At 49.1% G+C, this 15053-nt stretch overlaps 1 protein-coding gene across 2 annotated transcripts in view; it reads right to left on the reverse strand.

The window, feature by feature from the left end:
- The window catches only part of RUNX1 (RUNX family transcription factor 1), an 80702-nt gene that overhangs the window by 27854 nt on the left and 37795 nt on the right, over nt 1-15053 (reverse strand). For both annotated transcript variants that reach the window (XM_069008277.1, XM_069008199.1), the window contains exon 4: nt 10706-10897. In XM_069008277.1, coding sequence (XP_068864378.1) covers nt 10706-10897 — 192 coding nt within the window. The remainder of the gene's footprint in view (nt 1-10705; nt 10898-15053) is intronic.

Here is a 15053-nt window from a genome sequence, read left to right on the forward strand (position 1 = left end):
TTACCAAAGACATTCCAAACACCTCTTTTTGCAGATATCCCTAAAAAGTTCCTGAAGCTGAGCACCAAACCTTGGAATGTCCCAGAATCCCTGATCTTGAACTGAGCAAGACAAACCAAACACAGACAAACCACAGAAACCTCTGGCACAGACCAGGGAATTTTTTGTTGGAAATCAAGCCCAACCTGAGAGCAAAGCCACGATTTTTTAATGGCCCTCTTTAATATCTTTTTTTTTTTTGTTTTAATGGCCCTCTTTTATTTTTCAATGCTTTTAAGAGAAGAGCTGCACAAATAGGCTGGAAATGGTCAGCTGGAGCCTATTTGATAATCTAATGTGCATTTCCCCAGGTCATTGATTGCCTCAGTGAGCACATCCCAGCCCATTGTTCCTTGCCTGTGCACAGTCCCCATTTGGTGGGGTCATAACAGGCTGAACACACAGGGAAAACTCCGAAATGAGTTTGCCAAGGGTGTTGTGTGTACTCAGCCACATAAAAGGAGCCCTGTGAGCCCTGGCACCACGTGGGCTCGTGAGGGAATGATCCTGTTTGATGCAATGCTGTGTTAAAGGCCTGCCACAGGAGGTGTGTCTGCCCATGAGGCTTTGAAAGGAGCGGCCCAAGGCGTGGATAAACCCCAGAATCCCAGAATTAAGGTTGGAAAAGACCTCCAAGATCATGTGTCTGATGCCCACCTTGTCACCCTGCCCAGAGCACTGAGTGCCACATCCAGGCCTTTCTTGGACACCTCCAAACCTCCCTGGGCAGCCCCTTCCAAGGCCTAACCACACTTTCCAGGAAGAAATTGCTCCTAATACCCCATCTAAACCTCCCCTGGCCCAGCCTGAGGCCATTTCCTCTCCTCCTGCCCCTGTTCCCTGGGAGCAGAGCCCGGCCCCCAACAACAGCTCAAGTTTGGAGCTGTTCAATTCAGAATTTGAGGGAAAACAACACCTTCCATTACAAAACCCCAGTGGCATCTTCTGGCAGCTGGGCAGCACCAGGTGAACGAGGAGCTCTTTTCAGTGGGTGTTTGTTTTTAGGGTAAGGAGCCCTTATTTATTTATTTTTTGTTTGTTTTATTTACCAGGGAAGGTAATTTGAGCTCTGCTACCCAAACCTTGGCGTGTTCTGCCAAGAGGGGATTAAAGAGGAGAATGCTGTGGAAAGAAACTGGGTTTGTCAGGGAAGAACTCGGAGAGATTTGATTTACCAGCGTTTTGCAATTGGAGATTTTAATCTTCCTCACCACTGGGACGTTCAAAGGCCAAGAAAACGCTTTGAGGGCCCATTTGGGAATAACCCCAAACACAAGAAAACCTCAAATGCCGAATTTTTGCCGTCCAAAGTTTGTAATCATGGAATGGTTTGGGTTGGGAGGGACCTTAAGGATCATTTTGTTGCACCCCCTGATGGGCATGGACACCTCCCACTGTGCCAGGCTGCTCCAAGCCCCAATGTTCAACCTGGCCTTGGACACTGCCAGGGATCCAGGGACAGCCACAGCTGCTCTGGGAATTCCATCCCAGCTCTTCCCCACCCTCCCAGGGAAGAATTCCTTCCCTATATCCAGTTTAAACCTGCCCCTGGGGCAGGCAGAGATATTTGCTTTAAACACCTCCAGGATGAGATGAGATTAGTCCTGGGAAGGAGCAGTGAGCCAGACTCAGGTGTTTCCATGGAAAAGGAAGGGCCCCAGGAGACAGAAATGTTTGGTAGAGGTAGAGCTGAAAGATGCTACCCCAAAAATGAGGAGGAGAGAAGAGCGGGCACAGGCTCCACCTTGCAGGGGTGAGAGAGCTAAAGGAGCAAGAAGTGAGCCCAGGAAATTCTCTGGGAGAATCCTGGCACAGAATTCCTGCCCTGGGTCAGAGAGCAGCTCCACTTTCCCAAGGACATAACGGAGAAGGGCTCAGGGAGTGGAAGGGGATCAAACCAAAGCAGCAGCAGGAATCACTGTGCAAGTCCCAAACTGAACTGGGAATACTTGTCCCTGCCTGCTCTGCTCTCAGTATCCATCAGCTCTCCCGTGGTAAAAGACATGGACTGATTAATGAAAATAAAACTGTGCCTGGGCATGAGCTGCTGAATTTTAGAGCTGTCTAAAGATTCAGGGAGAGGGTTTTCCAAAGGCAGCTCCGTAGCTGGGACTGATTTCTCCGTGGTTTAGGTGCTTGGGCACCATCAAAAATCCTCCTGAAACACATTTCTGCTTCCTGAGTTTCCCTAAATGCTCAGTAAAAAAGTCAAACTCTCAATAATTTGCCTAAAAAGTCATGGAATCAGTGTCAAAACGTAGGACAAAACACAGATCTCTCAACTTCTCTGCCTGAAACCCAGGATTTCCTTTTTGTTATTTGGAGTTATCCTTAAGGATGCTCCATGTGGGAAAAATGTGGGGGGAAAAAAGCAGAAGAAAAATTGGTGTAACTGAAGGTGTTGCTTGGGGACTGAGAACATATTTGTTGCTTTATCTGCTGCTTTTTCAACCCCAGGAAGTGCCAGGCATTTGGAATATGAAGATTGGCATCTTAAATATATCGACACTTGGAAATCTTGTGGATTAACCACCATTACATAACTCTTTCCATTAGTTGATGGAAAAGCCAAACAATTCCAAGCCTTTTTTTTTTTTTTTTCCCAAGCTGGATGCAAGGCTCTTGAGCAAGGCTGAGGCCCTGGAGCTGGGAATGCTGCCTGGAACACGGGCAGGTGTTGAGGAATTGGATCCTCACCTTGCTCTGCCCCGTGTGGGAGCGGATGAAGGAGGCACAAATGTGTGGCTGAAGGGAAGGAATCCTGGAGGAGCTGCACAGATCCCGGTGCTGGGAAGGCAATGGAGGCTCCAGCACAGCTGGGATTTATCCAGGGAATTGCTGAGGACCTGGAGGTCCGTGTGGGAGTGAAGGAGCACTGGGAGTTTGCAGGGAAAGGTTTTATCTTGTCACTGAGATACAACAGACAAAAGGGTTGAGACTCATGGAATCATGGAATGGTTTGGGTTGGAAAGGACCTTAAAGATCATCCCATCCCATCCCATCCCATCCCATCCCATCCCATCCCATCCCATCCCATCCCATCCCATCCCACCCCTGCCATGGGCAGGGACACCTCCCACTGTCCCAGGCTGCTCCCAGCCCCAATGTCCAGCCTGGCCTTGGGCACTGCCAGGGATCCAGGGGCAGCCCCAGCTGCTCTGGGCACCCTGTGCCAGGGCCTGCCCACCCTGCCAGGGAACAATTCCTGCCCAATCTCCCATCCAGCCCTGCCCTCTGGCACTGGGAAGCCATTCCCTGGCTCCTGTCCCTCCATGCCTTGTCCCCAGTCCCTCTGCAGCTCTCCTGGAGCCCCTTCAGGCCCTGCAAGGGGCTCTGAACTCTCCCTGGAGCCTTCTCCTCTTCAAGTGAGCATCCCCAGCTCTCCCAGCCTGGCCCCAGAGCAGAGGGAGAAGATCCCAAACATTCTCCTGCCTGTCCAGGAGAATCAGAACTCCCTTGATGAAGTCAGTGGTGCAGAGAATTGATTGAATGGAAGCAAATCTGGGCCTGGGGAGCATTTCCTGGGCCCTGCAGCCCAGCCACACCTTGTGCTCTGCACTTACAGAGCAAGATCCATCTTAAATTCCATCTCTGTCTGTCTGAGAGGCTCCTGGAAGACATCCAGGGCTTCTCTGATCCCTAGGAACCATCTCCTAATTTCCAGCCTAAATTCATTGGCAGTTGACAGGAGAACCACTTGTTCTGGAGCCAGCACTGGCCTTCAGCACAAATGGTTCTGCTCCCTCCCTGCTGCTGAGCCCCTCTGCTGTGGTTAATGACAGGAATTATCCTTCCTTTCCTCTGGAAAACAGAATTTATCTGCCTCTGCCAGCCCCTCCCTTAAATCAGGGCCTTGATTCCTCTGTGTATCCCACCTGTGTTGCCTCAAATTGCTCTGCCTCCAGTTCCTCCCAGGAAAATCTCCCAGGAATAAAGGAGATTCCTGATTCCAGCCAGTTGGAATTCCTAAGGTTGCTCCCATTCCTGGGTTGCTGCTGGGTGTCACCACCCCTGTGCTGTGTCACAGCTGGTAAGGCAAAGGCTCGGCAGAGAGGCTGTGTGACAGTCACTGGATTTTATCCCTGTCCAAATCAGCCTTTGGAGAGGATCCCAATGGAATTACAGACTTTACAAACCCGATGGAAGACGTGGCTCCTGCTGTGAGGAGCCCGATTCCACAGGGGATGAAATGATTGGGTAAAAAAATGACATGGAGGGTCAGAGCCAAGAAAAAAAAATGGACAATATATTAATATATAATAATGATATAATAACTGCAGTTATTTAGTTTGTGTTGCACATCTTAGAGGATCATGGAATGGTTGGGGTTGGAGAGGACATTAAAGATCATCCAGATCCATGGGCAGGGACACCTTCCACTATCCCAGGGTGCTCCAAGCCCCAAGCTTGGAGCATCCAAGCTGGTCTTGGACACTGCCAGGGATCCAGGAGCAGCCACAGAGATGATCTTTAAAGTCCCTTCCAACCCAAACCATTCCATGATTCTATAAAACAGGAGGTTTATATTTATATTTGTGCTAGGGAGGTGTGAAAAAGGTGGGATTTTTCCTCGGAGTGGATTTCCATGGGACAGGATTCCAGAGGAGTTGTTCTGTGTGTGCTAAGCCAGCTCGTGTGCTCATCAACTTGGATGCAAACTGGTTTATGACACCACAAATGGACACCAGGATGAATCTGCATCTGATGACACTTCCAAAGGGCTCCTCAAAAAGGAAAACTGTGGAAGTTGCCCATGGAATTCTATAGAAATATCATCTGCCGAGCAAGAATTGCAAATCACATCCTGCACTCTCAGGAAATGTCCAGTGGGCGTTCATTATAAAAGTGGGGATTTATTTTATTTTCTTCCTTTTTGGGGTTGTTTGGGGTTTTTTTCAAATGTGCAGACAAATGAAATTACTCCGGGGGGGTGGGGGGAATTTGGTTTGCTGTGCCTTCAATTTGACTGAAGTCTGGAACTCAAAATGTGCTGCTTGGAGAGACAGAAGCAGTTTCCTGAGTCATAAATTGAGTCACACAGACCCCTAATGGTGTTCTCAGGAAAAGGATATTTCTCTCTATAAAATTCCCTTTTTTGATGGAGCCCTGCCAGCTCCACAGATTGGGTTGGCAAAATATTTTGGGAAAGCATCACCACTTCCACAAATTTCCTGTGGCTGTGGTGCTCGAGCTCTGGGTCCACACCACGGGGTGGCTTCAGCTCCTTCTTTTCCCCACACTGGAGTTTTTGGTGGCTGCTGGCATTGAAGGCAGCAGGAAGGAGGAAGATCATTTCCTCCTCTGCATCCAGAGCAGGCTCCTGGTGGAAATTCCCACTCCAGGAGATGGAGGGGAGCTCTGTTAAAGGGGATCTTCCCTGATCAGGATGGACATGACCCAAATTGTGGTGGGGAAACCCTCTGGGGGTGGAGAGAACACCCAGAGACATCCAGAAGTGCTGGATCCAGCCCTATCCAGGGGAGGATGGAGCAGAGCCGACAGGGAAAGTGCCAAGCTCAGGCAGCACTGGCTCGACATTCCAGGGAGTGTTTTTTGGGATGGAGAGGTTTTGAATCCAGCAGGAAGGGGACAATCTGCTGGGAAAGCACCACGTGCTGGGTTAAACACAGGGAGATCCCAGTGTGTCCAAAGGGAAGAGAAATATATCAGTATTTAATCTATCACACAACGGGAAGAGCTGGGAATTCCCTGATCCTGGGAGGCTCTGGATCTGTTGGGGAGCTGCGAGCACACCACTCCCAATTGCCAAAATTGCCTGAAAACTGCATTTTCCAGCAGCAAAATGTGGGGGCAGAGTGACAACCCCCACCAAATCCCCTCTGAAACACTGCAAATTCCTCTGATTCTATTAATCCACAGCTTATTCAGCCAAACTAAAAATGGAAATATTACAAACTGGGGCTTGATCCAGCCGGAAGAGGAACAAAGCCGTTGCTATTCCCTGTTTTCCACGCTGCCCTTGACTCCCCTCCTGTGTTTCACTGGTTCCTGGGAACCCTGATAAACCCAGGCTGTGTTTTTTGTCCAAGATCCCGATAGCGAGGACCTTGAAATGTCTCTGACACAAAGTGTGGTGCACCTGGAGGAAGACAAAAGCCTGGCTCGTAACAAAATAATCCCCCAGTCCTCGTGTTTGGTGTTAATTCAAAGAGCTGAGCTTTAAATGATCTCCCTTGCTCTGCTTTCAGGGCTCATTCTTCCCTTCAAGAGCTGTCAGCAGTTTTATTCCAGCCTCTCGTTTCCAGGGATTTTTGATTTGGTCATAAAAGTGGGAAAATGAACATCTAAGGTTACAAAATTTTTTTTTTAAAAAAAAGCAAACTCAGGTGTTTTAAGGCCATAAAAGCCTGAAAAAGAACCAGAAGTGTGTAGCTTAAAGTGATTCTTTGCTTTCCCTAGAGAAGATGTATTAATCATTATTTATGTTTTAAACTTATGGGTAATTAATAAATCCCCAGGTGAAAACCTCCAAACAGTTGGAAAACAGTTGGAATATTCCAGCTGGATGGAGCTTGGAGCAACCTGGACCAGTGGAAGGAGTCCCTGGTTGGTTTTAAGGTTCTTTTCCAACCCAAACCATTTGTGGTTCTGTGATTCTGTGAACATTAGTTGGGCTAATTAAAAAACAAAAATTGAAGTTATTTAATTGCACACCCCCATTTAGTTCTGCAATTTTGTAACTCCACATCGATGCCTCCACAAGAATCTTCTTGGCCTGAATTTTCAAATATTTCTGTTGGCCCTGCAAAAATGTCTGCTCTAAAGGAACCTTATGTTCAGATTTTCTGGAATTGCCCACTCTGGTTAACTTTAACCACTGTAAAATCCAGAATTGTGGATTTAGTGTTTGCTCCAGGCTGGTGTTGGGAGAAACTCAACCTTAATACACAGACAGGTATATTTATATTTATTATAAGTTGAAATTTAAATGCTTTTCAAGGGTCTAAACCCCTCAGCACAGCTCACATGGCTCTGGATATTTTTTTTCCCCCTCTGCACAAAGGAAGGGGTGAGTTGAGGTCGGAATCTCCTTTTTCATGTGTGTGGAGGTCAATTCCTTTGACATTTTACACTCGGTTTTGGCACGGAGTAATCTCAACTTAAACCATGTGGTGGAAGCTTTTCCTCCCCTCCCATTCCCCTTTGCTCTGGGAATTGGCTGTGGATAAAACTTCCAAGGGAACAGGTGGACTTGGCTCCCTCCTTGTGATATGAAAGAAGCAGAAAACTCGATTAAAGCAATTTATGGCCTCTGAACAGAACTCTTGCCGTGGATTCGTATCCGTGACACAAAAGGTTTTCTGCTCCCATTCAAGAGTTGCTAAAATAGGAAATTAAAATGAACCTCAGTCCTTTTCTAGCTGAAAACCTCAGCAAATAAACAGCGGTTTGGTGGCATGGCAGCCTGCCCTTGCCATCCAAGAACTGCTCTGAGATGTCTATTTTAGTTTTGTATTTTTAGAAAAAAAAAAAAGTAAGTGGGTTTGGATGAGTGGAGGAGCAACTTGTGGTTCCTGCTGGTGGGAGTTAAAGCAAGGTTTTGGGACACTGCTTGGAATTTAGCGATGGATGGGGGGGGGGGGTGTCCCTGTGTGCTCTCTTCAGTGAGAAAGTTTCACCAGAAATGTTTCAGGATGCAAAATGGGCAGGGAGGTGTGGAAATGGGATGTGTTGGTTGTGTTTTGGTTTTCATGGAATCACAGGATCTCAGACTGATTTGGGTTGGGAGGGACCTTAAAGCCCATCCAGTGCCACCCCTGCCATGGCAGGGACACCTCCCACTGTCCCAGGCTGCTCCAAGCCCCAATGTCCAGCCTGGCCTTGGGCACTGCCAGGGATCCAGGGGCAGCCACAGCTGCTCTGGGCACCCTGTGCCAGGGCCTCACCATGCTCACAGCCAGGAATTTCTTCCCAATATCCCATCTAACCCTAATTTCTGTCTGTTTGAAGCCATTCCCTGTGTCCTGGCCCTCCAGCCCTTGGCAATTGTCTCTCTCCAGCTTTCCTGCAGCTCCTTCAGGCCCTGCAAGGCCACACTGAGCTCACCCCAAAGCTTCTCCTCTCCAAGCTGAACAATCCCAGCTCTCCCAGCCTTTCCTTCTCCCTTCCCTCCCTTGGTTTGGAGGTCTCTGCTCTGAAACTGAATAAACAAAAATAATAATAAAAAGAAATGAAATATCCCAACTCCTCTGAGATCACACAGATCAACCCTAACCCAGTCACACTTTGATCAGCCAGGAAAAAATGATGGTGCTGGAGCTCTTTCCCACCCCATCCCTTTTTTCCTGCTGTGATAATGCGACCCTGAAAAGATGAGCCTGAAAGTTAAAAGGGGATGGCAACAGACAAATGAGAGAGGCTTCAGTTTGGGGTTTATTTCCCTGATATCCACTGCAGGCCCCAACAATTTCCATCCTCAACAGATAACACACGTTTGGGAGGGAAAGTGGAACCAGGAGAAAAGGAGAATATCCATGAGGAAACATCCATGGCTGAGCTACATCCACAGGTGATACACATTAAAATCCTGTTTGAAACAGCAAAGCCCAGCGACCTCCTGCAACTATTCCTGAAGGGAGCAGCTGGATCCAGGGCCCAGCGTGAAAAACCCATCGGGAATTCCACAGGGAAGCAGGGAAGAGGGATCCTGGCTGTTAAACCTGATACTCTGCTGAGCAGAAAGTGCTCCCAAGAAGCTGAAGAATGTGAGGCTGCCACCGATACCTCCACCCACGTCTGTGCTGAGCAGCCACAATAAAATGTGTTTTCTTTTCTAGGAACGGAGCTGTGAGCAGGAGAAACCCAACGTGGTCTGCTCTGCAAATCAGGGAAAGAAGTGAGGGGAATGTGAGGGGATCCTTCACCTGAGCTGACCTGGAATTGCTCCAGCCAGGGGGAGGAGCTGGGTGGGGCTTCCAGTTTCTTTTTGCTTTGTACAGCACGTGGTAATTTGTTGGTTTTTAGTGGTGAAATCAGCGGGGTTTAGTAGGGTTAGGTTGGATACTGGGGAGAAAATCTTCCCTGTGAGGAAGGCACAGGTTGCCCACAGAATTTTGTGGCTGCCCCAATCCCTGGAAGTGTCCAAGGTCAGCTTGGAAAGGGCTTGGAGCAGCCTGGGATAGTGCAAAGTGTCCTTGCCCATGGTTTGGGTTGAAACTAAGTGATATTTAAGGTCCCTTCCAACCCAAACCGTTCCCTGATTCCATGACTCTCAAATATATCCCAAACGCAGCAGATTTGCAATAATTCCACTAAGCCACAGACCTTCCAAGCCCTGGGAAGAAAGGAAAGTTCCAAGTGTTGCCTTAGGTGAGTGACAACCTTCCCTGCCTGCAGGAAAGAGCACTCTGCTCTTAAAAATAAATCCCAAAATAAGAATTTATTCTTATTAATTCCCAGTAACTATTCCTCTCCAACAGCCCAGCAGAAAATCTTGACTGAGCCCATTTCATTCTAGTTGGAAGAATAGGGGAAAACTCTGTTAGGAATAGCACCTGCTAAAACCAGGTGCCACGTTTTTGGGTCCATCTCCCCATGAATCTGCATTTTTATAGGATCAGCTATAACAGTGACCTGACCCACTGCCCAAATTTCAGCAGGAATTTTAGCAGGGACAGACTCAACTCTAGGTGATGCCAGATGAGATTCCAAGCTGGATGACTCGGTTTCATCCAAGCCTGGGAGGAAATCCTGAGTCACCCTTTTGCAGGTTTTCATTCCAACAAAACCCACTGAAAATCCACCAGCCACAGAAATCCCTCCAAAGCAGCCTGTCCTAAGAAAGTTTCAGCACTCAGGGAAAATTTTTAGGGAAGGAAGCACATTGCAAAGCTCTCTTTGCTGCTGCCTTCCTGGGAAAGGTCAAAGCGAGGTGTTGACAGTATTTCCCTCTGCCTCCAGCACACTCATGGACAAATATCCATTGGGAAATACACCTGGAAAAAGGCCTGGCTTTGCAAGACAATGGCTCTGCAGGTGTTCCGAGGCACAGGTGAGGATAACAAACCCCACGAGCTGTGCTGACACTGGGAAGACACAGAATGGACCCCTGAAAACCTGCCAGGCTTCCCAAAATTCCAACATCCATTGGGAAGCCCCTCTTTTCACTCCTTATAGGCATTCATGTATCAAAGATATCCAAGGAGAGCCCTGAAGAGATGGAAGCACAGTGGGGCCATGGGCCTGTCGTGGCTGTGGGGATGGAGGTGGGTGAGTGGGGGGAGGATTAGAATGGACCCCTGAAAACCTGCCAGGCTTCCCAAAATTCCAACATCCATCGGGAAGCCCCTCTTTTCACTCCTTAAAGGCTCTCACGTGTCAGAGATACCCAAGGAGAACCAAGAAGAGATGGAAGCACAGCAGGGCCATGGGCCTGTCATGGCCGTGGGAATGGAGGTGGGTGAGCGGGGGGAGAATTAGAATGGACCCCTGAAAAGGACCCCTTAAAACCCTCCAGGCTTAAAATTTGGGCTTCCCAAAATTCCAACATCCATTGGGAAGCCCCTCTTTTCACTCCTTAAAGGCTCTCACGTGTCAGAGATACCCAAGGAGAACCAAGAAGAGATGGAAGCACAGCAGGGCCATGGGCCCGTGATGGCCGCGGGGATGGAGATGGGCGAGTGGGGGGAGGATTTTGGGTACTTACCCTGAATCTGACTCTGAGGCTGAGGGTTAAAAGCTGTGCTGTGGTTCAAGGAGGCTCGAGGGTTGGGTGTGGGGGCTGGGTGGTGTGGGCTGACCCTCATGGCCGTGCGACGCAACTGCTCCAGCTCGCTCAGACGCTCAGAAAAGGACAAGCTGCCAGGCTTTGTCTGCTCATCTATTTTCTGCCGATGTCCTAGTGTGGGAGGGGGGGGAAAAAGATCAGAAAAGCTCACTTGGTACATGAGGTCGGTTGGTTTTGGTTTATTTTTCATTTTTTTTCCCTTGTTTTTGCAACCGCTGATCCACTGGTGAAGGGTCTAATCTGGGACTGTCTGAATTGAAACCGAAGTCACCTCTCAAGCATTGCAATCTTATCATGGGGCAGCCTGAGATGTCCCCTAGGCTGAAGAACCAGATCCACTGACAATTTCAGGGCTTTCCTACCCTCCCCAGTTTCTAAAAGGAGTAAATGGCACCTGTGCTAAACCTGCACTGGGATAACTCCTCAAAAATTCAATCCCAGGTTGTCAACAGGCACCACAATCAGAAAAGGGCTATGGGGCTATAAAATAACAAACCCAAACAAATCCTGCTTTTGGATCCTTTTGCAATGGTTTTATGGACAGGAATGGGAAATAAACACTGGCAGAATTGAAACTGGAGTAATGAAGTTTCTCTTGGTGGCACTGGGAGCTTCAGGAACGTGAGGTCCCATCAGACACAGCTCTAAGACAGGAAATGCTGAATTGAGAGCATCAACCAGAGCACAGGGGACTTGGGCACAGCCACATGGGAATTACAGGGTCCAGCACTTCCCAGAGCAGCCCTTGGAGCACAGTCCCATGAAGCTCCAGGGCTGGGAGGGGACAGGGAAGGTCCTGGAGATTTAGGGCAGCATCGTGACACATCCAGATTCAGCTGGAAGGACTAAGATGACCCATTTCTACCTTCCACTGTCCCAGGCTGCTCCAAGCCCCAATGTCCAGCCTGGCCTTGGGCACTGCCAGGGATCCAGGGGCAGCCCCAGCTGCTCTGGGCACCCTGTGCCAGGGCCTGCCCACCCTGCCAGGGAACAATTCCTGCCCAATCTCCCATCCAGCCCTTCCCTCTGGCACTGGGAAGCCATTCCCTGGCTCCTGCCCCTCCAGCCCTTGGCAATTGTCTCTCTCCAGCTTTCCTGCAGCTCCTTCAGGCCCTGCAAGGCCACCCTGAGCTCACCCCAAAGCTTCTCCTCTCCAGGCTGAACAATCCCAGCTCTCCCAGCCTTTACACAGTCACAGCTCCAAGGCTGCCAGAGCTCCAGGAGAGTTTGGACACCGCTGCCAGGGATACCCAGGGTGGGATCGTTGGAGTGTCTGTGCAGGGCCAGGGGCTGGATTGATGGTCCTGTGGGTCCCTTCCAGCTCAGGATACTCCATGATTCTATTCTATAATTCCATGATTTCTGTACACTGGATTTGTCTCAGGAAATCAGCTGCCTCATGGATCTTTGTGCCTTATCTCTTGTCATTCTTTCCATCAGACATTGTTGCCCTGGCAGGAATGAAGGTCAAATCTCCAGCCCAGAGGTCAAACATCTTTATTTTTCTACTTGTTCCCTTGAAGAAACAACAGAACTTGTGACAAGGAAAGGGGGAATGGACTTAAGGTGAATGAAGGCAGGGCTGGATGGGAGATTGGGCAGGAATTGTTCCCTGGGAGGGTGGGCAGGCCCTGGCACAGGGTGCCCAGAGCAGCTGGGGCTGCCCCTGGATCCCTGGCAGTGCCCAAGGCCAGGCTGGACATTGGGGCTTGGAGCAGCCTGGCACAGTGGGAGGTGTCCCTGCCATGGCAGGGGTGGGATGGGATGAACTTTAAGGTCCTTTCCAACCCAAACCACTCCGTGATTATATAAAAAGTTGGCATTATTTTATTTTGTTTTATCCACTGTCCCTTATTCCACACAAACATAAGCATTCCTAAAAATCCCGCTCAAAACACTGAATATCAGCAAATAAGCAGCAAAAGTTCTCTGCAGAGCCCTGTAGGCCCCTTCCTCTACAGAGAACTCTTTCAAGCCACCCTGACAGCTCCATCAAGACACAGGCCCATTTTATGCACTAAAAGGAAAATGTGCATTTAAAACCAGTTCCCAGTAGCTGCATTTCTAAAATTAAATTTTATAACTCGTCTTATGGTTCCAAATCTCAGTGGCTCGGTATTTCTTCCCCTTGCCAGGCCCTTTGGCACAGCTTGAACTGTCTCAGATTCCACACTGTGCTGTAAATTATCCCAAGGGGAGGGGGAAGGAATTAAAATATAAAAAGACATATTATATAGCGGTGGTTTCGTCATTAAAGAGACCCATTAGGGCTTAAAAAAAAAAAAAAAAAAAGAAGAAGAAGTAGAAATAAAAAAGGAGTGGAGAAGCAAAGACAGCTGAAAAGGACTTTTATCTGACATTCTGGTTGGTTGGGAGCAAATGCTGCATTTGTCAGCAAAGAAAAGCTGGAAGTTCCTCAAGCCTTGGGCTCCTGACCCTGGATGTGAACGCCAACATGTGGAGTCACACAAGATGTGTAAAATACCTCATCCATGGGGATTATTTTAAGCTCCAACAGGCTCTACCCAGGGCTGGCAGAGCCAAGAGCCACATCCTTCCAAATCCAGCCCCACACTGGCATTTATTCCTGATTTCAGAGTCTCCTCAGACATCTCCTGCATTTAAAGGAGTGCAGGAAGGCCAAGTTTGACCCCCTGTGCCCTCCCCTTCCCCTCCCACCTCTCCTGAACCCCACAGTTCAGGCTGTTCCCAGGCTGATGGGAGGATCTCTGCCTGCCTCACAGAATCCCAGGATCCCTGAGGCTGGAAAATCCCTCCCAGCCCAGCTGTGCCCAGCTGTGCCCGATGCCCACCTTGTCCCCAGCCCAGAGCACTGAGTGCCACCTCCAGCCCTTCCTGGGACACCTCCAGGGATGGGCACTCCAAACCTCCCTGGGCAGCCCATTTGAATGTTTAACACCCCTTTCTGTGACAAAATCCCTCCTGATGTCCAAAATTCTCTCTGATATCCAGAATTCCTCCTGATTTCCAAGATATCTCCACACCCTGCATCTACCATGTGAAACTCCTGGACCCCTCCACCCCTTCTTGTGCTGCCCCAGAGCATCCAGCTGAATTTTGGGGGTGTTTCAGCCTTCAGCCTCCTGCATGAAGCCTCTTCCATGACCTGGGATTCCCAGGAGTGCAGGGGCACAGCCAGGATCTGTCTCATCCCTTGAATTTGTGGAAATTCCATTTGTGTCAATGCAAGGACGAAAGATCAGCACCAACAGGTTCTTCCTCAGGACAACTCTGCTGGTTTTGTGCCTAGATTTTAATTTTGGGTGGGAAGCACTCAGAATCAGCACCAGGCAATCGTCACCTCAAGATGCAGCTCCAGAAGTGCCTCTTTACCCTCCCTGTCCCCAGCCAGAAAATCGATTTTATATTTCTCCTACTCGGGCTGCACAGAACCCGTTTGGCACCAGAGCCCTGCAGAAAGAGAGTGAAGAACTGTGCCAGAAAAATGTACCAAACAGAAATAGTTCTCCCAAGCCACTCTCAAAGCACAGGCAGGGCTTTGTGAAGGTGACTTGTATTTTGGTGTTTATTAGCTCTGCTTTGAAGTTGCATTCTAAACACCTTGCTGGGGCAGGCAACTTATCCTCAGCTCACCCCGGCAAGGCCAGCACTGTTATTAACCCTTTAGCCAGGTGGGAAATGGAATGACAGAGGAATGAGGTGCCTTGCCCACGGCCAGGAGGTGACCCTGTGACAGCTGCTCTGCTCCCAGCCCCGTGAGGTGACCACAAGCCCAGACCTCCCTCTTCCAGGATGAAAAAAGAGCAGCAGGAAGGTGCTTGGAAGCTGCTTTGGCTGTGCTGAGCCGCTTTGGCCACGAGGTGCCACAAATCTTGATGGAAAACACTCAAACTTCCAGCTGTTGAAGGAAGACCTTGGCACAGAGCTCACACGAGGTGGAACCACTGCCCTCGTCCCCTCCCCGTGTCCCCAGAGCTTTTTTGACAAGGATCAATTAGCAGAGAGAAGAAAAAGCAACAATTTTTCCCCTCAGGTTGCAGGGTGGGTGTTGGGGATGCTGGAATAAACAGGACATGCAGCCAGCTTGGCTAAACCACAGGGTTTGGAGGCTTTTTGGTTTGTTTTGTTTTTTACCTTATCCCTTCCAAATGCTGCCTGAGTGAGGTCAGGAGGGTTGTTTTTTTTTTTTTTTTTTTACATGGAATATTACACAGGGAGGGCAGGGAAAACATTGGCTCTTCCGAGACTTTTACAGCGAGGCAACATGAAAGTGCTTCCCCTCTTA

The sequence above is a fragment of the Aphelocoma coerulescens genome, chromosome 1, assembly GCF_041296385.1.
Source record: "Aphelocoma coerulescens isolate FSJ_1873_10779 chromosome 1, UR_Acoe_1.0, whole genome shotgun sequence".
NCBI classification, from domain to species: domain Eukaryota; kingdom Metazoa; phylum Chordata; class Aves; order Passeriformes; family Corvidae; genus Aphelocoma; species Aphelocoma coerulescens.